At 36.3% G+C, this 27877-nt stretch overlaps 1 protein-coding gene across 2 annotated transcripts in view; it reads right to left on the bottom strand.

Annotated features, from left to right (window-relative positions):
• Positions 1-8397: 8397 nt before the first annotated feature.
• Positions 8398-27877, bottom strand: part of Gtf2b (general transcription factor IIB) — a 30493-nt gene continuing 11013 nt past the window's right edge. For both annotated transcript variants that reach the window (XM_076862202.1, XM_076862203.1), the window contains exons 3-7: positions 16147-16280; positions 12669-12815; positions 12407-12536; positions 10959-11240; positions 8398-8763 (exon numbers count right to left, since the gene is read on the bottom strand). In XM_076862202.1, the coding sequence (XP_076718317.1) occupies positions 8630-8763; positions 10959-11240; positions 12407-12536; positions 12669-12815; positions 16147-16280 (827 nt within the window). In that variant the 3' untranslated portion in view covers positions 8398-8629. The remainder of the gene's footprint in view (positions 8764-10958; positions 11241-12406; positions 12537-12668; positions 12816-16146; positions 16281-27877) is intronic.

Raw genomic sequence — 27877 nt, 5'->3', positions numbered from 1 at the left:
TCCAAATTCTAACCAGTAAAAATCTGACTTGGTCTCCTCCAACATAGAGTTAACCAAGTACTCATTTGTACCCCACCATAACCTATATCAGACTCCTTTTATTATATTGTGTTAAGTTTTTTTTCTTTGTTCTCCGCTTTTATTCATCTCAGATGTCCAGTGCACAGCACTTTGACACATAAGTATTCAATAAATAGCAGTAGCTTTCATCAGGTAATAGCAATCATTTAGTTTTAAACCTGGTATTCTGCATTGTCTTATTGGATCTTAACAGTCACCCAAATAAAATACTCTGAATATTCTCACTCAATTAAAAAAAAACTAAAAGACATAATTTATACAAAGTCAACTTTGTGGGAAAGCCATGACTCTACCTAAGTTTATAATCATCACACTATTAATATTATTGTGTTCAATGAAAGATTAGATGGTCATCCATAATTTCAAAAGGAAAAGTATAACTGCATTACTATGTCCTTTGTTAACCACAACACAGAGTCCATACTCCATAAACAGTTTGAAAACAAATGGAACCCTAACAAAACTGAAACTTGGGTACAAACTTCCAGACTGCACACTACTAGAGCCCCTTTCTATTTTACCCTTTTAGAAAATGCTAAAAGGATCACTGTCCATCATCTCTTTGTTTATTGGTATATTCCTTGTTCTAAGAGCTTCATGATTAAAAAAAATTGACTCCTCATGGAAAACGAAATTAGTTTTTTTATTTTCAAAACTATGTACCTGCAGTGACCACACAAACCCATTTGTTCCCTCCTGCTCAAGGCATAATATCATTACAGCTTTATTAAATAACTACCAAAGAGTGTGCAAACTTGTAGTATGTGATGGTTCCAAGACCACTAGTCTAGGCGCACTGGTCCTTCAGGCATGATCTCACTATCCTGTAAACACATCAAGATTTTTCCTGACTTTGGAGTCTCAAACAAAAACAAAATGAACAATAATATGGAATATTACTAAATGGTAATATCCTATGTCTGAAATAACCTGAAGCTGACTCTGGGAATATTAAGACCTCAAATTTCTTCCAGGCATTGATGCATATTTTTATATGACCATATAAACCCTAGGGCTCAGGTCAGAACTTTAGATATGTAATCACTTTTTCAGGTTGTCTAATTGGCAGCAGTATAGGATAATGGGTCAAATTATATGTCCTGTACAGGTTATTCCCTGCACCTCAGGGTGTCTCATCTGTAAAATGGAAATAATGATGGTTTCTGCATAATAGGCTTCTCTGGAACTTCAATCTCTGTAACACTCATGACCTGCCTTATCCCCCTTAAGAGTTGCAGAAGACAGAATTTTCTCTCAAAAGAACTTAGTTCTGGGTATTTATTAACTAGCATAATCATGGGAGACTTGAAGAAACAGGCTGCAGATGGAATTTCTCAGACTGACACCAAAGCCCATTGCAGGACTGGGTAGAGAAGAAGCTGCTCAAACCACACAATGTGACAGTTGCCTGGAAAATCCAGAGGCTGCTGTGTGGCCTTAACTCCCATTTTAATTCTAGTGTCCTATGAGTGCATCTGATTGCACTTAACTCCCATTTTAATTCTAGTGTCCTATGAGTGCATCTGATTGGTAAGTACTTAAATTACATTCAAAAAATAGCTGCAAGAGTCTTAAGATTTTTTTCTTTCCAGCCTTTACTGTTCAGGAAAGAATTCTAGATGGAGGTTGGACTAGAATTTGAACGAGTTCATCCAAACTATTTGCCACTAAGTGTTCCTGATGTTTATGATCTAGTTCATCTCCTTCATCTCATGCATGTAGAATTATGATCAAGATTTAGTGACTTTTTGGAGGCACATTACATGCTAGTTCTCCATTTTCCTATAAACCCTTTTGGGGGCTGTAAGTTTTTCATTCTGTTTCTCTTTGGAATGTTATCTGCAATATTTTCTCAATGTTTTAACATATATTTACAAGTTGTAATAATTACACTATATTCTGTAGATTGACTCAGAATCTGTAAATCATTCTGAAAGTTGCCTTTATTCCTTCTTCTTCTGCCTGGTTTTTGTTGTTGTTGTTGTTTGTTTTTTCCAGAATTCTGAACTTTAAAGAACTTTATGTACACTTAAATTTTATATCAAAAGTAGAAGGATGTGGAGCACACTTGTTAATTCCAGCCACTCAGAAAATGAATTCAAGAGGATCACAAGGTCAAGGCTAGCCTCCACAAATTAGCAAGACCCTGTTTCAAAATATTAAAATTCAACAAGGGTGTGTGTGTGTGTATGTGTGTAGATTTAGTTCAGTGGTAGAGCACCCCATGTTCAATCTCCAGTAACACAAACACACACACACACACATACACACATACACACACAGAGAATAGTAGAAAGATTGATTTTCATTCAACAAATACTTACTGATTTTTAGTTATTGGTCACTAGGCATTATGCTGAGTGCAAATAAGCCAGGAAAGTCAAATCACCGCCCCCATGGATTCTGCAATCCACCAGAGGTACATGGCAGCCCCTTGACAATGGCATTCCAATGTCATGAAGTACTTATACCTTGGCTGGGAGTCAATGAAGACTTCCTGGAGATTATAGATATTAATATTATCACTTAGGTTAAGAGTTAGCCAGGTAAAGAGGAGGCCAGGGAGGTCCTAAGAGAATGAGAAATATTTGGGTTTGTCCACAGATGACAGAAAATGGCAATTTTGGGGAAATGAAGCTTTACTGTAGCTAGATAAATATATAAACTACAATCAGTGGAGTATTGGGGTTGACTTAGGAAAGAAAGGGATGTTGGCCCAGGCCCATAAACACTGCTTAGTAAGGTTATGAATCATAGAAACAGTTCTAGGTTTTGTGGAGCCCAAGGTATACAGAATTTTACGGGCCCTCTCTTAAAATTCCATGATTTTGCATTGATGGCTACAAAAATTCAGAGCCTTGAAAAGGACCTGTGCAAGTGCACTGTTTCAACACATTCCTAAGCCATAACTTCCTTCTCATAACCACTCAAGCATCTTGAGTTGGGAGGTGAGATCACTCTGCCTTGTGGAAAATGGATGGGTGTGGGGGTGCAATGCCAAAAACAGAAGCACCCACTGGGAGCTGCCTTAGCAATAGGTGATAGAGGCCTAAGCTAGGGTATGGCAGTTAAGAGACCAACCGGAAAGAGATTAATAAGAATTCTTTATGTGGCAGAAACCGAAAATTGGGACTACTATGTGTGGACCAGGAGGGGCCATAATCTGACCATGCTGCAAGAACATCTGCCCACAATGTGATTCCACTTATCTTTCAAAGGCCTGTTCTATTTCTTCCTGTAAGTCTCTTTTTTTCACTTCTGCCCTGCTCTTTCCATACAAGCAGACTAGTGTTTCCTCCTCCATGGCCCTGTATATACCTGGATCTTACACTTGTGTCATTGCATCACTGCAGGCCAAGGGCAAGTCTTATTCATCTTCTGTATCTTTTTTTTCCCCCCTGTACTGGGGTTTGAATCCAGGAGTGTTTTACCACTGAGCTACATCCCTGGCCCTTTTTTTGAGATAGGGTCTCCCTAGCTATTCAGAGGATCACAAATTTGATGCCAGCCTGGGCAACATGGTAAGAACTGTGCCCAGCTTTTCTTGAGTGTTTTGCACACGAGCAATCATCCTCCTTTCTCAAACATCTTAAAAAATAAAATATCATATCCAATAATGGATTTTCCAGTAAGAACTTGGTAATTTCCTGATGGAATCATCTATTTTAACAAGGTCATTCTTGGCAGGTGCCTGGATGGCCTCAAAATGGAGGCTGGTTGCTAGGGGAACCAACCAGGTGATAAAAGGGTTGGAACTTTCAGGATCCCACTCCCCCACACACACTCCAGGAGGTGCTAGGGATTGAGTGGATACTAATGACCAATTATGTCATCAATCATGCCTACTTGAGGAAGCTACCATAAAAACCCAAAAAGGCACACAGGCCTTCTAGGTAGCCAAAACACATAAAGGTTCTTGGAGGGCAGAGCACCCAAGGAACGAATGGAATCTGTGCTGTCTCCATATGCCTCACCCTATATATATCTCACATCTAGCTGTTCATCTGTACTGCATACTGCCCTTTATAATAAATTGGTAAATGTGTTTCCCTGGGACCTGTGAGCTGCTCTTAGCAACTATTAATAAAACCCAAGGACAGTAGTGGGGCAGGACAATTTTTTTAATATTTATTTATTTTTTGCCATTATATATGAGCTCTCTTATTTTTTTGCATTACAATTCTTAATACACCTTTATATCACAATTTATCATATCTCTGATTGTATATAAGGTATGTTGACACCAAATTCACATCTTCATACATGTATTTTGTATAATGACAATTTATAGCTGATGGCTGGTGGGCAGAAGTTGTACTGAGCCTTTAACATGAGATTTAATGCTATCTCCAGGTAGTATTAGAACTGAGGTGGTGTGTACTGGTGAACTGCGTGGTATTATGGGGAAACACTCCTATGCATAAATTGTCAGAAGGGTTGAATGATGTGTAAATAGGGAAAGAATTTTTTTTTTCCCCAGTCAGGTGCAGTGACACACCTACATTTCCAGTGACTTGGGGAGGCTGAGGCAGGAGGATCCCAAGTATGAGGCCAGCCTCAGCAACTTAGTGAGGGCTTTAAATAACGAATGAGACCCTGTCTCAAAATTTTAAAAAGTGAAACAAAAAGGGCTCCGGACGCAGTTCAGTAGTAAAGCACCCACCCTGGGTTCAATCCCTAGTACAAAAAGAAAAGAGTTTTTCCTCTCTTAGTCATTCTTTCCCTCCTCCTTCACCAACAGCCTCCTGAAATGGCAGCTTAAAACTCAGCTCCCTGGTCCACTAGCTGCTGGACCACAGAAATATCAGTGAGGGTTATGAGTGGAAGTTTATGAAAGATGCCAGGGCCTAGAACAAATCTTCTTACTGTGATGACTTGCAGTCTTGGGATCCTGAGGAAGGGAGTATGCATGTAAATATCTAGGAGGGGGAGAATGAGGAGGTGTTTAGGGGGTCAGGGAATCTTTTAGTAGCTCAACTGGCAGATGAGATTAAAAATTCAGCAGCAGAAAAAGTCAGGGCCACTGACAATTGGAAATATTGGCATGGGGCACAGAGGCCTCTTGGCTGGATTAGGACCAGATGGGTAATAGGCTGACCCCCTCAGCTGTTCATCTTGATAATTAAAATAAATCTTGCACCTGTGATACAAAATTAGCTCAGGAACCAAAGACAACCCTGGGTAAAGTACATTTGCTGCTTTGAACACAAAAGCTTACTATCAAGAGGCATCAAGTTTACGAAGTATTTTGTTTAGAGGAAGGGCTCAAGAACAATTTCTAGCCATTAACTCCTTGTCACCAGGATGGTTTAAAAAATAATTAAAAAGTCACTCAGGCTGGGAATGGAGCTTAGTGATAACAGCAGTTGCCTAGCACGCATGAGGCCATGTTCAACCCCCAATACTGCATAACAAAAACAACCCCCCAGGCCAAAAACTCAAATTTTTTCCCTTAAAGCCAGGTGCAGTGGAACACACCTATAATCCCAGCAGCTCCAGAGGCCAAGCCAGGAGGATCCCAAGTTGAAAGCCAACCCTAAGCAGTGAGACCCTCTCTCAAAATAAAATATAAAAAGGGGCTGGGGATGCGGCTCAGTTGTTAAGTGCCCCTGTGTTCAGTCTTCTGTGCCAAAAAAAAAAAAAATCTTTTGCGTTTAATTTTCATTTTTTGGTACCAGGAACTGAACCCAGGAGTGCTTAACCACTGAGTCACATCCCCAGCCTTTATATATATATGGTCTTGCTGAGTTGCTGAGGCTGGATTTGAACTCACAATCCTCTTGCAACAGCCTCTCTGGGATTACAGTCACTGGGATTACAGGTCTGCGCCACCACGCCTAGCTCCTTCAATTATTCCCTAATAATTGAACTCTACTTGAAAGGTACAACTGAAGTCAATACTGAGGCAACTTCCTATGAAATAAGCCTTAACAGTATGGGTTAGTGGAGAGCACTGAATGATCAAGAGACCTCAATTAGTCCCATCTCTGCTGCCAAGTGAACTTGGGCAAATCTTTTGGTTTCTCTTGGCTTCTCTGATGTAAAAAAAATGGGGAGACTGCTAGAGTGTTGAAACTTAGATTCCATGAAACTTATCATCAAATTCTTAAATTCAGAGTAACAGCAGAGACTGTCAATAAAGTAGCTTTCAGACTCTTTGTTTTAGTCGGAAGAGACGGGATCATATTAATAAAAACTTCCATTATTTAAAGTGCTACCACGCAGAGAACAGGTCCACGTTGCCTTTACCCAGGAACTTGCCCAGGCTTGGCAAGCACTGTACCACTGAAAGACATCCCTAACATAATATTTCCTTATTTCAATACCTGAAATTAAGCTGATTCAGCCACAGGCACAGTATAGGAGAATTTAGAAAAAATAGCATTTTAATTCTTTTTCTTTCAAGAACCACCTATAAGAATAACTTACGTTTATTCTAAAAAACAAAACAAAAACATTCTGTATCCCAATTAATCTTAAAAATCAGTTCTCTTGATCCTAATTTTATAAATGTACAGAAAACAAGACAGACCAACAAGGCTCATACATTTTTCTCTTACAAAGAAGCTAAAGAAAAAGAAAAAGGTGAGAATCTCATGAAAATCAAAGGGAGATCAGTGGAGGAAAGGGACAATGGGGAGGAAGGGGGAAGTGCTGGGGAGCTAAAATTATATTGTTATATTTTGTGCATGTACTAATATATAACAACAAATCCCACCATTATGTACAACTAACTATAATGCACCAATAAAAAATGTGTGTGTGTGTGTGGGGGGGGAACAGACCAAGATGCTGACATAATTTAAATGGCAGGGTTAGCTTTTTATTTTCCTTTATTTATCTGCATTTTTCTAATCATCTAATACATTTTTAACCAGGAAAAAAAAATACTAAAAGGTCATATTACCACACCTGAATCAACTGTTTAAAAAAATAACACAGCAAAACAGCTGAAAAGGAAAAAAAATAGTTATTTCTGGGTAACTTATGCATATTTTACTTTCCAAATCTTCTATCATGTGTATGTACTAACCTTTTATAATTGCAAAAATAACTGTCTTGAGATCTAGCTGGGTTGCAGCTTGCAGCCTTCACTGAACTGGGAGTTTTGTGGTTTGTCACTAGAGCCTATGGCTCCCGAGGGAAATGCTAAAGGCATATGGGGATGAGAGGTGCTGGGGATCAATATATTGAAAAGGGAAACATGGTTCAGATTCCTTCTTCTTAGGTCTCACTTTGGGTGGGATGGGTTCTATTGGCCTGGAGTGTGCATTTCCTCACTAAACCTCTAATCCTGTATATAGATTATAGTACTCCTGGTATTTATTTCCCTAGGGTTCTCCACTGCTTTTAAGCAGTACTGTGTGAGGATCCTGCATTTTGTCCGAGAGAGAAATATCATTTGTCTTCATGATCCCAATAACCATCTTCTTCCTATGGTCACGAGGATGGCAGTGAAAAGTATGATCTTCAAAAGGAAAAAGTCCCTTTACAGACTAGGGTCTGAACCCAACCACTAGGCCACATCTAGTGTTAATGTCCATTCAGATATGTGAGAATCACAGCACTGTTAGAGCAATAATTTACATAGGTGATGCCTATCATAGACACAAGTTCCCTGTATAAACTATCCTAGTGGGTAAACAGCAACACTATCTTGGCCTTCCTTTACAGTGCCTGGAAATTGAGAGACCCTAAATCAATGTGTTCTAAAGAAAATAAGCAAAATACCCACCACATCAAAAAAATCACATAACAGTGCTCATTTAAAAATTCCTGAACACTCCCACACTCCCAGGGACTAGTGATCTTCATTTTTAAAGACCTATTACTTCATAGGTGTCCCAATAAGCATAACTAAGAATAAAAAAGAATTGTAGATATGCAGATTTTACAAAATGAAATAGTCATATCCCAAAATAAAATCTGTTTGATCTGCTGTTGCTATTCTTAATAGCATCATCCTTCTGCTTGATAAATTCATTAAGAAAGAGTTTACATCTTTTTCACTGGTGCCTTTCAGGGTCCAGCTCTTCTTTCTTGTTTTTTAACATATATTAATAAATCTCTCACACTACAAACTAAATATGATATAAATGTTAACAATCATTCTTGAAAGTTTTTTTTATTTCCATGACTATTAAAATTAAAACCCTAAATATATGAGAAAAATAATGAAAAATAATGACCTCTATCAATTGCAGTGATACGCATTATTTAAAATTATATATTATAAATTACATACAACATGTAAATGTAACAAAAAATTTAGTTTTGAAAAATGTTTTATTCAAGAATTACATAATTTCAGTATCTTCCAAAATACAGTTTCCTAGATCACTACAAAAGAAAGCAAATTCAGTAAGAAATTCAAATCATTAAATATGTTGCACTAGTATATACATACAGAATGCCAAGCAATAATATTTAGCCCTGGAATGCGTACCATGTGTTTTCCTCATTAAAGGCTCAACCCAGCACGATGTATAGGCTATGTACAATAGGCAAAGTTCTGTGTACATAAAAGTTTGATATTAGCTGCCTCAATTTATAGCTGTGGTAGTTTGTCCACTGGGGTGTCAAATTTGAAATCTGGAGGAAACAGATCTGGGGCCCGAGGGTAGATCAGCCTGTAGGACTGTCTGATTGTAACATCAGCTACACCAGCAATATCTCCAATCTCTAAAAGACAAAAATCAGAACATTAAGTATATCTTTCCTCCCACCTCCTTTCTACTACCAAAGTGAAAAACAAAATTAAAAAATACTGATTTTTAAAAAATGATAATGGGAATCCAAACTGAAAGACAAGAAACAGGAGTTAAAGACAGTAATAACAATAATGGCAGTAGCATCTATTACCTTAAAATTTCTCTATAGTATTATAATATTTAATATATGTAAAACAACTCAGGGCATAGTACTATGAGTGATAAACATTATATTGACCATATTTTAAAATGACTACTCTTTTTCTTTATAAATCTTCTTGAGGATCACAGAGTAATCCATGAATATGTTCTTTTTAAATTAATTTTTATTTATATGACAGTGGAATGCATTACAGTTCTTATTACACATATAGAGAACAATTTTTCGTATCTCTGGTTGTATACAAAGTATATTCATACCAATTCGTGTCTTCATCTATATACTTTGAAATATGTTCTTATAAAGAAATTCACTACTCAGGTCTGGTGGCACACATCAATAATCCCACCTACTTGAGAAACTGAGGCAGGAGGATCAAAAGTTTGAGCTCAGCCTGGGCAACTTAATGAGACCCTGTCTCAAAATTTTTCAAAATTTAAATAAAGGGCTTGGGATGCAGCACAGTGATACAGCACCCCTGGGTTCAATCCCCAGTACTGCAAAAAGAAAAAAAGAAATTCATCGTCTCTTTCTACATTTGAAAGTTTATCTGTAACATCTAAAACCAAAATGAAATAATAAATATTTTTCTACAACCTCTTTTTTCCTAAAGACCAAGCATCTATAACAGCATATACAGATTTTTTTTACTATTAGAAGTATATATTGTACTCAAGTCACTTGAGAATTTCTAGTCTGTTAAGAATCCAAAGAAGTAGATTAAATCTTTCTTAATAAATATAAAAGGTAAAAAATGGATCTAAACTAGCCTTCAAAAAATGAGTAGAGGACAAAGGGAATGGATAATGGCATACCTGAGTAATTAATGCTGGCTTTCCCCCTCTTATCACTCTTCTGTTACCATCTGTTACTTACATCAAAGTATAGCCTAAGCTGAGGTGAAAGGCTGTTCTGAATCAAGTACTACAAAGTTACTTGAACCAGTAATTCATGAACCCACTTTAAAATTTAGAATTGACTCTCCTTTTTCTTCATAAAATTTTTTGAGGATCATAGAAGTAATCCATGAATATATATACTTGCAAAAATGATTAATACTTCTGGTTGAAAGTTTCCCTAGAGGGCTGGGGTTGTAGCTCAGTGCTTGCCTAGCACACATGATGGGTACTGGGTTTGATCCTCAGCACCACATAAAAAATAAATACATAAAATAAAGGTATTGTGTCCATCTACAACTAAAAAAAATCAGACTGTGCCTTAAAAAAAAAATCCACACACTAAATTTAAAAATGACTTTATAGAAGGTTGAACTACTTATGTCTATGTATTTCAGAAATTTCATTAAGAAACTATGAATAGTGGCTGGGGATGTGGCTCAAGCGGTAGCGCGCTTGCGTGGCATGCTCGGGGCATTGGGTTCGATCCTTAGTACCACATAAAAATAAAATAAAGATGTTGTGTCGGTCGAAAACTAAAAAACAAATATTTTTTAAAAAACTCTCTCTCTTTAAAAAAAAAAAGAAATTATGAATATGGTTCAAAAGGAGAAAAAAACAGGCTTCACAGAACATTAATGGTTGATGGTCAATAATATTGATAGTGTGTTAATCAGCAGGGTCATGTCCCAGCCTATTAGAAATAAAGCATTTCCCACTGCCCCTCCCAAGATTTAAAAAGGTTAAGTTTATGGAGGGAAAAATGACTCAAAATGATCAGGAATATTTAAGGAAAAAAATTACAGAGAACTCACATAAAAGTGAACAATGTAAAAAAAATTAAATAAATTTAAAAAAAGAATGAACAATGTACAAATTAAAATTATATAATTTAAATGGAAAAAAAAGGTTTGCACATAGCTGTGCCTCCAAACATTTTTATTTATGAGTCACTTAGGAGCAAAATACTAGATATTTTTATGTTTTGTTGCTGAAGAACTACCTCTGAAGTGTGGGTTCTGAATACTTAAATGCTTCACACATAAAATGGAAAAAGACATACTTTAGCCTTCATAATTCATTATCAACATTCCTCATGAAAACCCCTACCTTTTTGGGTCCTCTTCTCAGCTGATGCCTGTGAAGCCATGTAAATAGCTGCTGCAGCCACAGAGATCGGGCTCCTCCCAGGAACCAAGTCCAATTCCACAGCCTTACGGGCTATATGTGTAGCTGCCATTTGAACTTGCTTAGGAAGACAAAGGTTGGAACAGAACCTGGACATGAAGTCCCCAGTTGTAATCAAATCCACACTTGTTTCTAAAGCTTTCAAAATAAGTTTAAAACATCGGCCAATTTCTTTCTTAGAAATTCGTGATACAGCACATATTTCTAAAAGAAAAAAAAAATCCATAAGCCATATAGTTCATTTAAAAACCTATCATTTCTGATTAAATAACACATTGCAGTTGCAAAAAAAAAAAACTTAACCATGCCTAAAGATGAAACCCTAATCCTTTCAGTGATATTTCGCATTGAGCCAATTTAAAATTTCTTGGTTAATGTAAATGTTCACCACACTTTAAATTTAGGTCTTAATCTTTGAAAATATTAATTTCTCGACAGTTTCAATTTATGCAAATAGACTTCTTTAATCAAAAATTTCTTGGGTATTTATATGTTAATCTGTTATAGGGAGGGTACCAAGGAGATGAAAGAAAATACTCTAGCTAAAGAATGTTTCTCAAGCTACACAAAGTCATGTATGCAAGTAATTCCTGCGATTACAAGCTATAATTAAATGAGATAAATATTCAAAACCTTTATCCTAAATATTCATCCACCAAGCACTTTCAGAATAAACTTAAAACTTCTTTTTTTTTAGTTGCAGTAACAACACAAAAGATGGTGATAAAGGCCATCACTTCTTTTCTTTGACCTAAAACATGTTAATAAATATTAATTGGATGAATGAAGAGTAAGTTCAGCCTTCAGCTACAAAATTTTTGTCAGTGTATGCATCATGACAACACTATGAAGAGGTTGTCATATATTTATGGGTAACTGCAAACTGTATGAAAAATACCAATTATCTCAAAGCCTCTAAATTAAGTGTTAAACTGCAAATACTATATACCTCAAAAGAAAAAAATTCACTGATGCTTTCCAAGGCTTGACTCCTACACCTATAGAGAAAGATCTATTGTAGAAACGATAGCTGTTTTTATGCATCAAGTGTACTGACTTCCTACAAACAGCCTACTATAGCTTTGATGCCAGGCCATAAACCCATAAAATATAGTCCATCAAAATATCTTACTAGCAAAGAAAACAGTGGCCTAACATAGACTTAAAACAAATCTACATGGGAAAACAGTTTGAAAAGAACATGGTCAGTAAGATCTCTCTCTGTTTTTGTTGTCAAGGAACAAAATAAAGTGGCGCTGGCAAATAATGTTCAGGTGGATTACTATACCTAATGATGAAGACAGGACTTGGCTTCTAAGTATCAAAGCAGCTTGACTTTGGTCTGTTACTTTATGCAACTAAAAACTCACCTTTAAATGTCCTAGGAACCCCTTCTTGTCTACAGGCAATATAGAGACAAGCAGAAGCTATAGCATCGTTAGCTCTTCCCTTAAGGCTCTTCTGTTCATACACTTGCTTGAATAAATTATTTGTTCGATCCTTCAAAACAGAGAAACTAAGTTTAATTAACTCTAGGCCATTTAACTAGTTACAATACCAAAATTGCATATGTTCACTAAATTATGCAAAATCAATGCCAGAATGGCTTAAAGGAGGTAGACAAATACTTACAACTATATTTCGAGGGAGGTTGATTCTGTCTGCCATGGTAGTAATTTCCTTGAATGCATTCATCATTGCCCGATCCGAACTACTCATTGTTCTCCGATTCTGGTACTTAGAATTGCCAAACTCATCAAAACTTGCTGCTCCTGTACCCTATAAAACATTTTTATAACTTGCAAGAAACTTTCAGAAAACTTGAATGAACAATTTCTATGAAAATACAAGTTTTACAATCTGACTCCAAAAGCCCAAGAAATTTGCACTGTGCATCCTACCTTTCCCTCGAATAGAAAAAGTACCAGGTTAAGATGTTTTAAAGAGGTGTTTTATCACTTAAGGAATATATAATTCTGAACAATTATTTGAGGCCACAGAAAATAGAAAACAAAGCAGTCCAATTTCATTTATAAATATGATAAAATAGCAAATATTAGAAAACAGAATACATTTTTAATATATCATGACCAAGTGGAGACTTTCACAAATGCAAAATATATATTATTGGAGAATCTAATAAAAAATAAAACATGATAATATTAGATCTAAGAAGAAAACTCATATGATCTCCAAAGGTACCAAAAAAAAGATGAAAAAAAGTCACAATTCATTTTTTTGGGGGGTGGGGGGATACCAGGGATTGAACTCAGGGGCACTCAACCACTGAGCCACATCCCCAGACCTATTCTGTACTTTATTTAGAGACAGGGTCTCACTGAGTTGCTTAATAGCTAGCCATTGCTGAATCTGACTTTGAACTTATATCCTCCTGTCTTAGCCTCCCAAGCTGCTGGGATTACAGGCATGTGCCACCACACCCAGCCAGAATTCATTTTTGATACCCTCATAGAATACTACACATGGATATTTCTTCACAATAGAAAAATCTCTCCAAGGGCCAAAGCCAGCAGTATGAATAATGAAAAAACATTAGTAGGATTACCAATAAAGCAGATGCAAGACAAAGGTGCCTCCTTCAACAACCACTTTGTAACACTATACTAGAAAAAATAGCCAATATTGTTAAGTAAGAGAAAAACAGTAATACAAATTTGGAATGGAAATGATTAAACTAGGGGCTGGGGATGTGGCTCAAGCGGTAGCGCGCTCGCCTGGCATGCGTGCGGCCCGGGTTCGATCCTCAGCACCACATACAAACAAAGATGTTGTGTCCGCCGAGAACTAAAATAAATAAATATTTAAAAATTCTCTCTCTCTCTCTCTCTCTCTCTAAAAAAAGAGAAATGATTAAACTATTTGCAAGTAATATCTTTGTATACCTAGAATACTCAAGAAAATCACTAAAAAACTGCTATTGTTATTGGTAATAAAAGAATTCATCAGGGCTGGGGCTCAGAGGTAGAGCGCTTGCCTGGCACGCAAACGGCACTGGATTTGATCCTCAGCACCACATAAAAATAAAATAAATGAAACAAAGGTATTGTCCATCTATAACTAAAAAATAAATATATAAAAAAATAATTCATTAAAGTCACAGGTCAGAAATCAACACCTTCCAACACACATTTAACCAGTTAGAAGACAATGAAGGAAAATATTCCAATTACAATGGTAATGTAAAAAATAAATTCTGGAAATTCACTTATATGTAAGATGTTCATGAAGAAAATATTAAAACATCCCTAATGGACACATAAGAATTAAGGAAAATGAAAGCCATACCATATTTTTGGACAGAAAGATGTATCAATAAGTCAATTTTCCCTGTATCATTTTGTAAATAAATATAACCAAAATCCCAGTAAAAATAATCAAGATTTTGTTTTGCTTTGTTTTTGAAAAACAGAACAAAGTGATCCTAACCTTTAAATAGAAAAGATTAGTGAAGAAAACACTGAAAAAGAAAAGCAATGAGGATTAGTGCCACCGGATATAAAAGTATGGTACGGCATTTGATTAACTAGACCAAACCAGGAACAGATAAAGTCCAGAAATATTCCCAAATACATATAAAAATTTAGTTTACAATAAATGTAGCATCTTAAAATTTTTCTTTTTTGCCATGTAAGAATAAAACGTTCAGGGCTAGGGTTGTGGCTCAGTGGCAGAGTGCTTGCCTAGCATGCATGTGGCAGTGGGTTTCATTCTCAGCACCACATAAAAATAAAATGTTGTGGCCACCTAAAAATAAAAAAAAATATTAAAATAAGAATAAAACTTTCAAAGAATATAGAAGAAACTAATAATAGTGGCTACTTCTGGCAGAAAAGAGGTATTGCAGTGGGAACTCAAGAATTTAGGGGTCAAGGGTGAGAAAAATTTACTATATGCTCCTTTCATACATTTTTAATCATGTATTTCCTATTGAAAAAATTAAATAACAAAAAGTTACAGTGTCAGTTAGTTACAATCTTACATTTTAAAATACCTATAAGTATGCTTTTTTTCCAAGCCCATAAGGCTTAAAGCAAATGCAGACATAATCTACTTAAAAATATTTCTGGATTTAATACTTTAAACTTTTAACCTTTTATATACCATGTTGTCCAAATTTGATATACAATTTTATCAATTACAGCATGCAAAAAATACCTAATAATCTGAGTTTTTTTTCATGATACTTTCTTAAATACAGAATATGTATTCTTGGGAGGCTGAAGCAATAAGCCAAGTTGGAGGTTAGCCCAGGCAACTTAGTAAGACCCTGTCTCAATATAAATAGAAAGAGATAGGGATGTAGCTCAGTGTACAGTTCTAGCAAATTCAACCCTAAGGACTGCACAAAAGAAAATAAAAAACAGTACACAACAGTAATATCTTAAAATATAAACACCCCCTTGATTAATCTTGCAAAATATTTCACCACTATTTCCAATTCAGATTACAGAGTAAAGAGAATCAGGCTATCAGGGAAGTTATGCTATTGCCTTATATAATAATCACCACCACCATTTACTGAACACATTCTATATACTACATTTCCATGAAACCTTTAACTACAAAGTATTTAGTGTACAGGGAGAAGACAATTTTTCTTGAGGGGGCGGGGTGCAAGTATGGTACTGGGGATGGAACTTTATGGTGCTCTACTACTGAGCTAAGTGATCCCTAGTCCTTTGAAAATCTCAGCAACTCAGGAGGCTGAGAGCAGGATCGCCTATTCAAGACCAGCCTCAGCAACTTAGCAAGACCCTAAGTGACTTAGAAAGACTCTGTCTCAAATTTTAAAAAATCAGATAAAAAGGACTGGGGATGTGGCTTGGTGGTAAAGTGTCCCTGGGTTCAATCCTCAGTACAAAATAAATAAATACATACATACATATTGTAATTTTGATTTGATGTTCTCCCCTCCAAGATGGAAAGAACACACTAATCAGCCATCATCCACAGTGGTATTACTGGCAAATTTTATTACCAGGCCAATATTCCCCAATGAGACCAGTGTCTGATATTTTTGCAAAGATCCCAAACTCCCGGGTCTTCGGTCACTCTGCACTAGGTATTTCCTGCTGACTGCGAGTATTACCTTGCCAATCATGGTAGACAAATCTCCATCACTCAAAAGAGGATTCTGAGAATCTCCAACTCGAGATGGATCTTTTGTTGCTTTGTCATTACTGAAAGTTCTCCACTCGGATCCCACATCAATAACCCGGTCACCTAAGAATAAAAGCACATATCTAAATTATTCTGTCAAGGTAGGATTTACTTACCAACACTGTCTAATGTTATACCAATGCTTTTTATTCCCAGGAAATTTCAACATGGACATCTAGGTACTGGCTTAAAGGTCATGTCTCAAACTTCAGTCCTGAAGCACTCTGACTACTATGATGTCTTTTCAGTAACAGTCCTCTTTAAACATTACGCTATAATTATTCATATTATAACTCTTAGAAGAAAAAGAATTAGTCAAAATAATAAAATAAAGTCATTCATGTGTGATGTAAAGATAAAACACTATAATAATAATTTAAAACAAAATTAAATTTTGTACAAAATTGTGACATGGAAAAATAACAGTACAAACTATTCAGAATGGACTACTTGGGAGGCTGAGGCAAAAGAAGTTCAAGTTCAAAGCCAGCCTGGGCAACTTAGTGAGACCCTGTCTCAAATTAAAAAGAGATGGGAACATAGCCAAGTTTTCCTGGGGAATGCTTTGCAGAAAATAAGCCTAAGCTTGTAAGTAGCTAATTGATGAAAAATATTTCTGACCAAATAATCTATACAGAATAAACATTAAGCCTACAAGCAGTAAGAAAGCCACATAAGCAAACTTCTTTTTGAGCAAAGAAGCAGCAGCAAAGTATGTCATATCAAAACACCAGATATGAGTAAATCTGATTACTGCTTTAGGGTAAAAAGCTTAATGGTTGGTAATATCTTCAGAGTAAAAAGAGGTAACACGTACACATGCATCTTTTCTAAATGTTCTCATTTAATCTTCATGGCCTTAAAAAGTAGGCACTACTTTCATTGCCACTTTTAAAAGGAGATTAATTGGCCTAAGATCACACAGCTTGAACTGCAATGTATATCAGATTCCAGAATTTGTTCTGTAGTGCATTTGTAAAAGATGAACTCTTTCAATGAATTGTGAAAAAGATGAAAGGATGAACCACACCATTTTCATCTTTGTGTATATATAACATGCAGAAAGGAGAATGGAATGGCAGAAATCATCTTCTGTAGCAATTAAAAGAAGTTATGGTACTGACAGTTAATGTAATAATTAGAGTATGGTCTCTGCCATTTGTTGCTTAGCCATGGACAACTTCATTTCTATGTCTTTATTTCTTCAGCTTTAAACTTCTCCAATAAGGTTATATTTTGAAGACTAAAGATAAAATAAGCTAATACTCATGTATAGTCCACATAAGGAGCTTAAAAAGTAATTCTAATTTAAGTATTCAATATTAGCTATTTATAGTTAAGAAAATAAATAGCTGTGAGACATTCTCCCTTTTTGGTGTGGATGATGATAGAAGCTTCAGTTTTAAAACTTTAATCTGCATATTACACTTTAAAAGTATCCAAGTGCTTTGCTGCAGAAATTTATGAGTAGGACAGTGAAGGAGAATAAAATGAACAGGAGAAACTCAACTATATATCATTCTAAGTCTGTTAAAAAACACATTAAGGGGCTGGGCTTGTGGCTCAATGGTAGTGTGCTTGCCTAGCACTGGTGAGGCCCTGGGTTCAACATTAAAAATAAATAAATAAATAAATAAAGATTAAATTATTTAAAATAACACATTAATTTAAATGCCACAAAACAGTACAGTGATATAATCTAATCTTAGTGATATTTAAAAGAATAGGTAATCACACAACAGAATGATTATTCCTGAAGGCTTTGGACAGGTTCAATTTTCTTTGAACTGCCAAATCATCTATAAGTAGATTATCACCTGGACTAATATGTGTCCATGTCACAAGAGTTAGTTTAGGCAGGGTGCTTGTCTGCCATTCTCATATGCAATGAGAACCATCAGGGATGGCAGACACAGGGACATCAGTTATAAAGCAATCTCAGAGCCAGCAAGGTGCAACGGGGCATGCCTGTAATCCCAGCGGATCGGGAGGCTGAGGCAAGGGGATCATGAGTTCAAAGCCAGCCTCAGCAATAACAAGGAGGCACTAAGCAACTCAGTGAGACCCTGTCTCTAAATAAAATACAAAAATAGGGTTGGGAATGTGGCTCAGTGCCCCTGAGTTCAATCCCTGGTACCAAAAAAAAAAAAAAGAAAGAAAATAAAAAGCAATTTCAGCATATCAGAACAAGCATGTGGCCCAAAAGGGGAAATGTTAAATGGATAGAATTGTCACAGTTTCTTCTGCTTTCTCCTCATGGTAACAAATATCACTAACTTAGAAGGAATTCTGATTATAAAAATCTGATTTAAAAAACTTACCTGAAATTACCATAAATGTATCATACACTGAAACCTTACTACAACATTAACCAACAAGTCCATGTCTCAAAGAGATTTAATTTTCTTGACAAGCTCTTTTCATTAAATTTTATATAATATACCAGAACATTATTTTAAAGACAAAATGTTCTTCCATTAATATCATATACCAATTAAAGTGATGCCATGGTATTTCCATGCCCTTATATTTTCAAAGGGCTAAAAGTGAATCCCACTTCCCATTTAACAAAATAAAAACAAACATGCATGAGACAAAAATTACTGTGACCTTTAAATCTAGTTACTAGACTTAAAAAGTTTTTTGAAAAGTCAAATGTCATCATTTGATTAATGATGACAATCAAATCATTAACTTACAATTTTATTTATTTATTTATTTATTTATTTATTTATTTATTTTTGCAGTATTGGAGATTGAACTCAGGGGAGCTCTAACACTGAGCCATACTCTCAGCTCTTTTAAATTTTGTTTGAGACAGGGACTGGCTAAGTAAATTGCCCAGGCTGTCCTCAAACTTGTAATCATCCTGTCATCAGCCTCCTGAATCGCAGGGATTACAAAGCGCATGCCACCATGCCTGGCAATTTACAACTTTCAAGTAATCCCAGCGGACTGGGAGGCTGAGGCAGGAGGATCATCAGTTCAAAGCCAGCCTCAGCAACAGCAAGTGCTAAGCAACTCAGTGAAAACCTGTCTCTAAATAAAATACAAAAATAGGGCTGGGGATGTGGCTCAGTGGCTGAGTGCCCCTGAGTTCTTAATGTATTAAGAGAATATGGCAAATGAAAATGCAGGTAAGTATGCCCACATCTTTTAAGTCTCTCTACAAATGCAAAGATAAAGCAATAGTAAGCCAAGATACTTCAGAGTATTTTCCTTTTGGTCCCAAAAGTACTTTATCATGAGTTTCTTTTCTGCTTGCTTCACACTGTCTTCCAAAAAAAAAAAAAAGATAAAATGGCCGAGCCTGGTGGTGCACACCTGTAATCCTAGTGGCTTGGGAGGCTGAGGCAGGAGGATAGCAAGTTCAAAGCCACCCTCAGCAATAGAGAGGCGCTAAGCAACTCAGTGAGATCTTGAGTTGGGGACATGGCTCAGTGGTTGAGGCCCCTGAATTCAATCCCTGGTGTACCCTCCCCGCCAAAAAAAGGACAAAATGGATATAAAATAATAATAATAATAGCCTCATAGTATAAATAGAAAACCCAGCACTGGGCAGTAATGTAATTTTTTTCATATACATGGGACTGATCTAAATGATTCATTCAAGAATCGCTATTTGGGCTGGGGATGTGGCTCAAGTGATAGCACGCTCGCCTGGCATGCGTGCGGCCCGGGTTTGATCCTCAGCACCACATACAAACAAAGATGTTGTATCCGCTGAGAACTAAAAAAATAAATAAATATTAAAAAAAAAAAAGAATCGCTATTTGTAGGAAGGACAACTCAAAATATCCACTGGTTTCCAGTGTTGGGCTTTAAGGTGGAGGCAGGGAGGAGGTAGTTTACTCCATTTTCCTATTGTGACTTTGATGGAATCGAAAGATTGTGTCTCAGATATTTTTAAGCCCCTGTGAGGATCTTTCACAAAATTTTCAGAAAGACCCCACTTTGCTCTTTCATGGGACAAATGTAAACATCAAGGAATAAAAACTGTCAAGGCTATAACATAAAATATAAAATAATAAATTCCGCCTTTTGAAGGGATTATCAACACTCTCTTAAAAACAAAAACTCTTAAAAAAAAAGACAGTAAGTTGTTAAGAACCATTTCCCCCCCTTTTTAAAATTTTTTAAACTTATTTATTTTTAAAATTAAATTGTTGACAGACCTTTATTTATTATATGCAGTGCTGAGAATTGAACCCAGTGCCTCACACATGCTAGTATGCAAGTACTCTGCCACTGAGCCACAACCCCAGCCCCCATTCCCTTTTTTAACAGCTCAAAACAGCATTTGTAAGGAATTCTCAAAATAAGTTACATAACATACCAAGAAACTACAACTAACCTAGCAGATTAAATGAAAGAGTAATGAGAAATAGGGCAGGACCATTCAGAAAAAAATATAAAGACTTAAAAGAAGTTTGATTTAAAGAAATCTAAACGAGATAGTATTTTAAAAAGTTGCCCTGGAAGAGGGCTGGGGATATAGCTCAGTTGGTAGAGTGCTTGCCTTGCATGCACAAGGCCCTGGGTTCAAACATCAGCACCCCACCACTACCCCACACCACACACACACAAAGTTGCCCTGGAAGAAAATTGCAACATAGAATCTTTTCTAGAGGTAAGTATACAAGGCAGCCATAATGCCTCAGTATAATCAGGCTTTGACAGGAAGAAGCCTGTCAATCATTAAATATACATATACATACAAAAAACCCCTCAGATATCCTTAAATGTACTAGAAACAGAACTATAAAAACTTCTAGTTCCCTTCTAAACTACACTGATTTTTGTATAATCAACACCAGATAGAAAGTCTCTATAAGACTTTAAATAGCCAAAGTAATAGCATTACTTATATGTATATAAAATATTAAACAATCGTTACTCTTCCCTCCGCCTACAGTATGATCTCTAACACTTTTAATCAAGTTCCTCCATCCAAATAAGTAAGCATATCCAATATGTATATTCATGCATTACACCCATGTATAACTCAATCCATATATTAGGGTGTCTAAAGAGTAGTAATAAGACATTCTATCACATTAAAGAGAATATGAATTCCACCTCTTTCAAAAAAAATTAAAAAGCACTCTTACCAGTTTAAAGCCAGTCAGTTTGGGCACCTATCTTATGATTTGGCAATTCCATTCTGAAGCATTTACCTACAAAAATCTCATGTAAGAATGTTCATAGCTGCTTTACACACATTTGCTAAAAATTATAAACAACTAATATATGCAATAATGGGCTGGGGTTGTACCTTAGTGGCAGAACACTTGCCTACCATGTGTGAGGCACTGGGTTTGATCCTCAGCACCACATAAAAAATTTTTAAAAAAATACTGTGTCCACACACAACTACAAAAAAATATGCAATAACAAATGCATTTCAAAACATTATTTTGCCCCCAAATTCCATACTGTTTGATTCCATTCAAATGAAGACCAAACTGGGGTGGATTGGAAAAGAGGTTTAAAGGAACTCCTGACATGAGGGAATTGGACTACACGTTTTAGTTAGGGTTTTGGTTTCACTATTTATGCACTGCCAAAATTAAACTTCGTATTTGGGATCTGTGCATTTTGTAGTATATATAATTGCACCTCAATTTAACTTCCACCAAAATACTCCTGATTTTGAATTAAAGTACACCATGCCTATATATTTGGAAACAACAGCACAATTTTATTAATATTCTTGGACAAGGAATACTCTCCTTTTGGATTTCAAAGTATACATATATGTAGCTCAGAACATTAGAACTGGATTTTTTTTCTTATTAAAAATCTCATTTGTTGCTAGGCGTGGTGGCTCATGCTTGTAACCCAAGCAACTTGGGACACTGAGACAAGAGTTCCACAAATTTGAGGTCAGCCTCAGCTACTTAGCACGACCCTCAGCAATTTAGCGAGATTCTGTCTCAAAATAAAAAAAAAGAGATATATATATATAGCTCAGTGGTAAAGTCAGTAGTGGTTAAAGTGCCCTGGGTTGGATCTGTAGTACTGGCACGGGGGTGGGGTGGGGGGGCAGTTAGAAAAAACTCATTTGCTAACTAGTAATTGCTAGATTTTATGATTATATTCAGGTACTATTAATTTTTGAAATTTGATTTGGATATTCTAGATAGAGAACCCCATCAGTAGCAAACAACTTCCTCCATTTCCAATATCTATTCTATAAAGTGTTGGTTAGAACTTTCAAAATTATGTTCCTGATTTTTAACAGAAATATTCCAACATAATGCATTTAAGTCATGAGTAAACTGAAATAGTCCTTCTATTAAACCATCATTCTACTCTATTTCTCTTACATTAGGAAAAACTATTACCTTACACACACCAGTGTTTCCTAGATACCATCTTATTATATAAGCTGACCATAGTTGTTTTAGATTATTCTTCTTGTAATACTTTTGTGTAGGATAAATTACACTTGAACAACAAAGTACTACAAAAGCCTAATAGCTTAGAATGAAGATTTCTTATTCATACTATGTGGCTACAGATGAACAGCTGGGGGCTTTCTATGCCATCATTAGTCAAGGTGTTGAAATCTCTACCACCTGAGGTATCACCAGTCACCATAGTAGGAAGAAGGAAATGAGGCAAATTTTGCACTGACTTGTTTCTGACCCAAAGTAACATTAACATTTCCATTCACACTCCACTGGCCAAAGCTAGTCAAGCAGCCATGCTTAACTTCAAAGGGGAAAGGGAAGTACAATCATACCACAATACCTCAAAGGAAAAGAACCCAGAATGCCAGTGAATAGTCATCAATACTGTTCCATATGACAATTAGCAAGCATAACTCAGCACTGAATTTTCAGGGATATGTGTATAAATTCATGAAAAAAGAATGTTCCAAGACCACCTTCCTGTACCAAGTGTGACAAGCTGAAATTTCAGTAAACGTCACTGTATTTGGGCATTTGTCACAACAAAAATCTGTCAATATGACTTCAAGTCCTCTGAAAGTAACCATTTTAGTGGTTGGCTGGTTTGTGGTATTAGGGACTAAACCCAGGGGTGCTTTAGCACTCAGCTACATCTCTAGCCCTTTAAAAAAATTATTTATGTATTTTTTAGGTAGAGTCTCACTAAATTGCTGAAGTTGGCCTTCAGCTCATGATCCTCCTGCCTCAGCCTCCTGAGTTTCTAGAGTTACTGTGCCTGGCAGTTGGTTATATTTTTGTTCATAAAATTTTAGGTTTTTTTTTTTAATTTTTTTTCCCCAGTATCGGGGACTGTATCCCAGGGTGCTCTATCACTGAATTATATCCCCAACCCTTTTTATTGTTTGAGGCAAGGTCTCCCAAATTACCCAGGCTAGCCTTGAACCTGCAATCCTCTCATCTCAGTCGCCAAGTAATTGGGATTACAGGTATATGCCACTGTGTCCAGCTTAATAAAATTTTACAAATGTTCAGGATTCCTGACTTGCAACCCTGATGTTTTCTGCTAGCAATATAAAGTTTCCATCTATTGTATCTTTAGTATTTTATCTCAGTCAATGGGATCTTCAAGTACAATGAAGAAACCCTCATCCCCAAATCCAAAATGCTCCAAATTCCAAGATATTCAGATGAGGGACACTCTACTGGTAAATACACAAATATTCAAAAATCGGAAAAATTCCCAAATCTGAGACACTTTTGATCCCAAGCAGTTTAGATAAGGGATCATAATGGATATTTTATCTTCTTCTATCCTGTGGATGTGCCTCTATTTTTTTCTTTGGTTTACTAATTCAATTTTCTAGAATAAACCTGCTAAATGTATTGGTCTCCTTGTGTTGTTTTTATTTCTTTCTGACCACATTTTTTTTTTGCATGCATATGCTAGGAATTGAACCCAGGGTGCTTTACACTGAGCTTACATTCCCAGCCTCCCCGCTACCTCATCACTGCTTTTTTTGAGATAGGTTCCCACCAAGGTGCTTAGGACCTCACTAACTTGCTGAAGCTGGCCTCGATCTTGCAGTTCACCTGCCTCTGCCTCCTGAGGAGCTGAAATTACAGGCAGGTACCACTACATTTAATAGAAACATTAGGGAAGTTTTAGCTAGCTCACTGCTAAAATAAATATTTTCTAAAACTTTCTTGTGGTAATTAAACTATGTTAGGGCCAGAATTTTCAGCTAAGTTCATGAGATCACCATAAGCCTCAGCTTGGTTTTTATGCTTATGCATCCTGTAATAAATAACTGTTAATTGGAGTTCAATGGTGTAATGTTATAAAATCTTCCAATCCACAACTACCAGTACTCTCAGTCAAGATAAACTCCCAGTATAATTCCACAAGTGTATTAGAAAGGTTACAGGTAAACCAGGCACAATATGGTGCATGCTTATAATCCCAGAGACTCAAGGGGATGAAATAAATAGATGCCAAGTTCAAGACCTTCTTAGTGAGGCTATTTCAAAATAAAATAAAAAGGGCTGGGGCTCCATATAATGCTCCTGGGCTCAGTTCCCAGTACCAAATAAAAAGGGTGGGGGTGCTACAGGTAGGACCACTATAATCAAAGGAAATACAAGGGTAACTTGAGACAGAAAAACACTTAATAGTCTAAACTAGTGTCACCAGGATCCTCCTTTTTGACAAACCAGCATCATCACTTCTTGGATTTTGTAGCATTTGATGGCTGTTGGTAGCTCCCTCCATCAAGCTTGCCTCTTAGCTACTGGGAAACAGAAAAAAAGAACTCTTCTCTTCACAGGGCAGGATCTACAGCCCCACACTTCTCTTCTACATATAACCCACTGGCTAAAATACAATCACAAGAGATCATACCCACCTAAAAAGGAAGCTGGAATATAGTATAGCTGGGCAGCCACATAAAAACTCAGGGACTCTATTACTAAAGAAAGAATGGGGATTGTATTTTGGGAAAACACAACAGTCTCTTCTAGATAGAATAACAGGGTCAGGGGAGAGGGAAGATGAGAAAAGAATGTTAAGTAAAATCAAGGAATTCTGCCTTATATGTGGACAAAAACCATACATGAAAAAAACTTAAACAGACTGCTGTATTTATCATGCAAGTTACACACTATAAGTCCAACCTAAAGCATGTTGTAGTATAATATTAAAACTATAATGGCTAAGGTAGCAATATTAGTAGTGCAGGGAAAAACTACAACACACTCAAAAACAGCAATTAGAGAGGATCTGATTTTCTAGCCAACATTGCTTCTTGCCTCTGGTAATAAAGGAATTTTTAAAAAGGAAATACGAAGAAAATTGTCCAGAGTTTCAATTGTTACCTTCTTGGAAACTAATCTTATTTAAACATTTTGGGCCAGACACAGTGGTACACACCAGTAATCCCAGTGATTTGGGAAGCTGAGGCAGGAAGATGGCAAGTTCAAGGCTAGCTTCCGCAACTAAGCAAGGTCATACCTCAAAAATAAATAAATAAATAGATAGATAGATAGATAGATAGGGCCGGGGATACAGCTCACTGCTATAATGCTCCTGGCTTCAATCCCCGATACCTGCCCCCACTACACACACACACAAAATACCATCTCCACTATAGAATTCTGAAGTAGAAGTCTTAGAGCAATATTTCCAAATTACTTTTTCACATCTCACTTTTCCTCCAATAGAGGCAGTCTGCAGCAGCATCCAAGTTGAGGAACAGAGTCTAGCTGCAGATCTATCCTAGCCTCAGCCACAATAAATTTAGTCATTTACATTACATACTCATACTTTTCAGGTATCTATTCTATGGCACCAGTTTTTCTCTGTATTTGAAAATAACTTTGTCTATATAAAATTGCTACTCATTCTTAAACATGGCACTTCGCTATAAATCCAATAGAAAGTTCCTCAGGAAGTCACTACTTTTGGTGGGACAGAGGAGTAATGGGGATTGAACTCAGGGTCACTCAATCAGTTAGTCACATCCCCAGCCCTAGTTTTGTATTTTATTTAGACAGGGTCTCTCTGAGTTGCTAAGTAAATGCCTTGCTGCTGCTGAAACTGGCTTTGAAATCACGATCCTCCTGCCTCAGCCTCTGGAGCCGCTGGAATTACACGCCACCATGCCTGGCTACTACTTCTTTCATTTGTATTCTCACCATACGTGGGAGATCTGAAACACATTTTACCACAAAGCCTTGCTTATAAAGTCTCATATTTCTATCCCTCTCAATGACCAGCACAGTGCTTAACAGGGAAAAGACAAAAGGCTCAAGTCTTTCAGACTTAAATACTTAAGTCTGAAAGGTGGCTCTGTCACTTATTGCGATATGAATTATTTTCTTCTGTTCTAGATGTGTCTGAGCCTCAGTTCCCCCTTCCGTAAAATGGAATAATTATCTCCAAGAGCAATGTGTTAATCAAGTAAAATTAGTAATTTCCTGATGCATAAGAGAAAATTATACCCAAATTAAAAATTCTAAAATAGGCAAGAAAGCTGTATCTGAAGAATTACAAGGGATGCCAAAGCAAGAATACTAAAGGGAATACACATAGGCCTTCTTTTAAAAATGTAACGTGGCTATATTACACTAAGTCTACATTTTTTCCCTATGGAAATGCTGGGTTTTTTTGTTTTTTTTTTTTTTTAATATTTATTTTTTAGTTTTTGGCGGACACAACATCTTTGTTTGTATGTGGTGCTGAGGATCCAACCCGGGCCGCATGCATGCCAGGTGAGCGTGCTCTACTGCTTGAGCCACATCCCCAGCCCCTGGAAATGCTGTTAATGATAATTTAATGATGGTAACCCAATAATCTTTAAAATATAACTGGTGCATTAAATATGCCAGACCACAGCAATCGCTCAAGAATATAACTGAAAGAAAAGCATCTCAAATTCAGAATTACTTTTTTAAAAATAAGATTATGAAAACAAGAACACTGATACTCCCAAAATACATACAGAGGAATCTCATACTAAAATCATACGTGTTTTATACATATTTCATTTGACTCTAACAATTCTGAGGTATGCGGTATCTGTTTTTTGGGGAGAGGAAAAGGAGACATTTTAGAGATGAAGAAAGTTGGACTTGACTGTATTTACACAGCTTATTAACTATTAGTCAATCTTAGCCGTTGTCTTCTAGTTATATTAGGATTCATGAAGACAGAATTACAAGATACATATTGTAGAGGAGTACATTCTGTAGGTCACAAAGAAAATATAAAGATGGGATGAAAGTCAAGTAGTACAGAAGGCCTCAAAGAATGTGGTAAATTATCAAGTTAATAAAACAGATTTGTGTTCCTCAATATGTCACCAATGTATGATCTGCATTAGAATTTTGGGGATTGAAGTCTAGAGTCTTATTAAACATATTCCCAGCTGACTCTTAAAGCATGTTCATGTTTCAAATTCACTTGTGTAAACAATATATATAAATTTAGGGAGGAGAGGTCAAAATTGACTATTTCTCTTTTCCAAATCTAACTAAAACTATTTTCCAGTATTTTCCTTATATTGCTTTTAGGAACAATAAAAGAACTTAAATTTTAATGATATTCAAAAAAATGGCTTTAACTAAAAAAGACAACTCTAGTTTTAAGCAAAACTCCTGAAGTCTTTATTTATAAAAATCATTAAGACCAAGTATTTTTCTTCCTTCTGCTGGTGCTAGGGGTTGAACCCAGTGTCCTGTGCATTCTAG

The sequence above is a fragment of the Callospermophilus lateralis genome, chromosome 7 (assembly GCF_048772815.1).
Source record: "Callospermophilus lateralis isolate mCalLat2 chromosome 7, mCalLat2.hap1, whole genome shotgun sequence".
In the NCBI taxonomy this organism is placed as follows: Eukaryota; Metazoa; Chordata; class Mammalia; order Rodentia; family Sciuridae; genus Callospermophilus; species Callospermophilus lateralis.
Note: the sequence above shows the minus strand (reverse complement) of the source record. Positions and strands in the feature narration are given on the sequence as shown.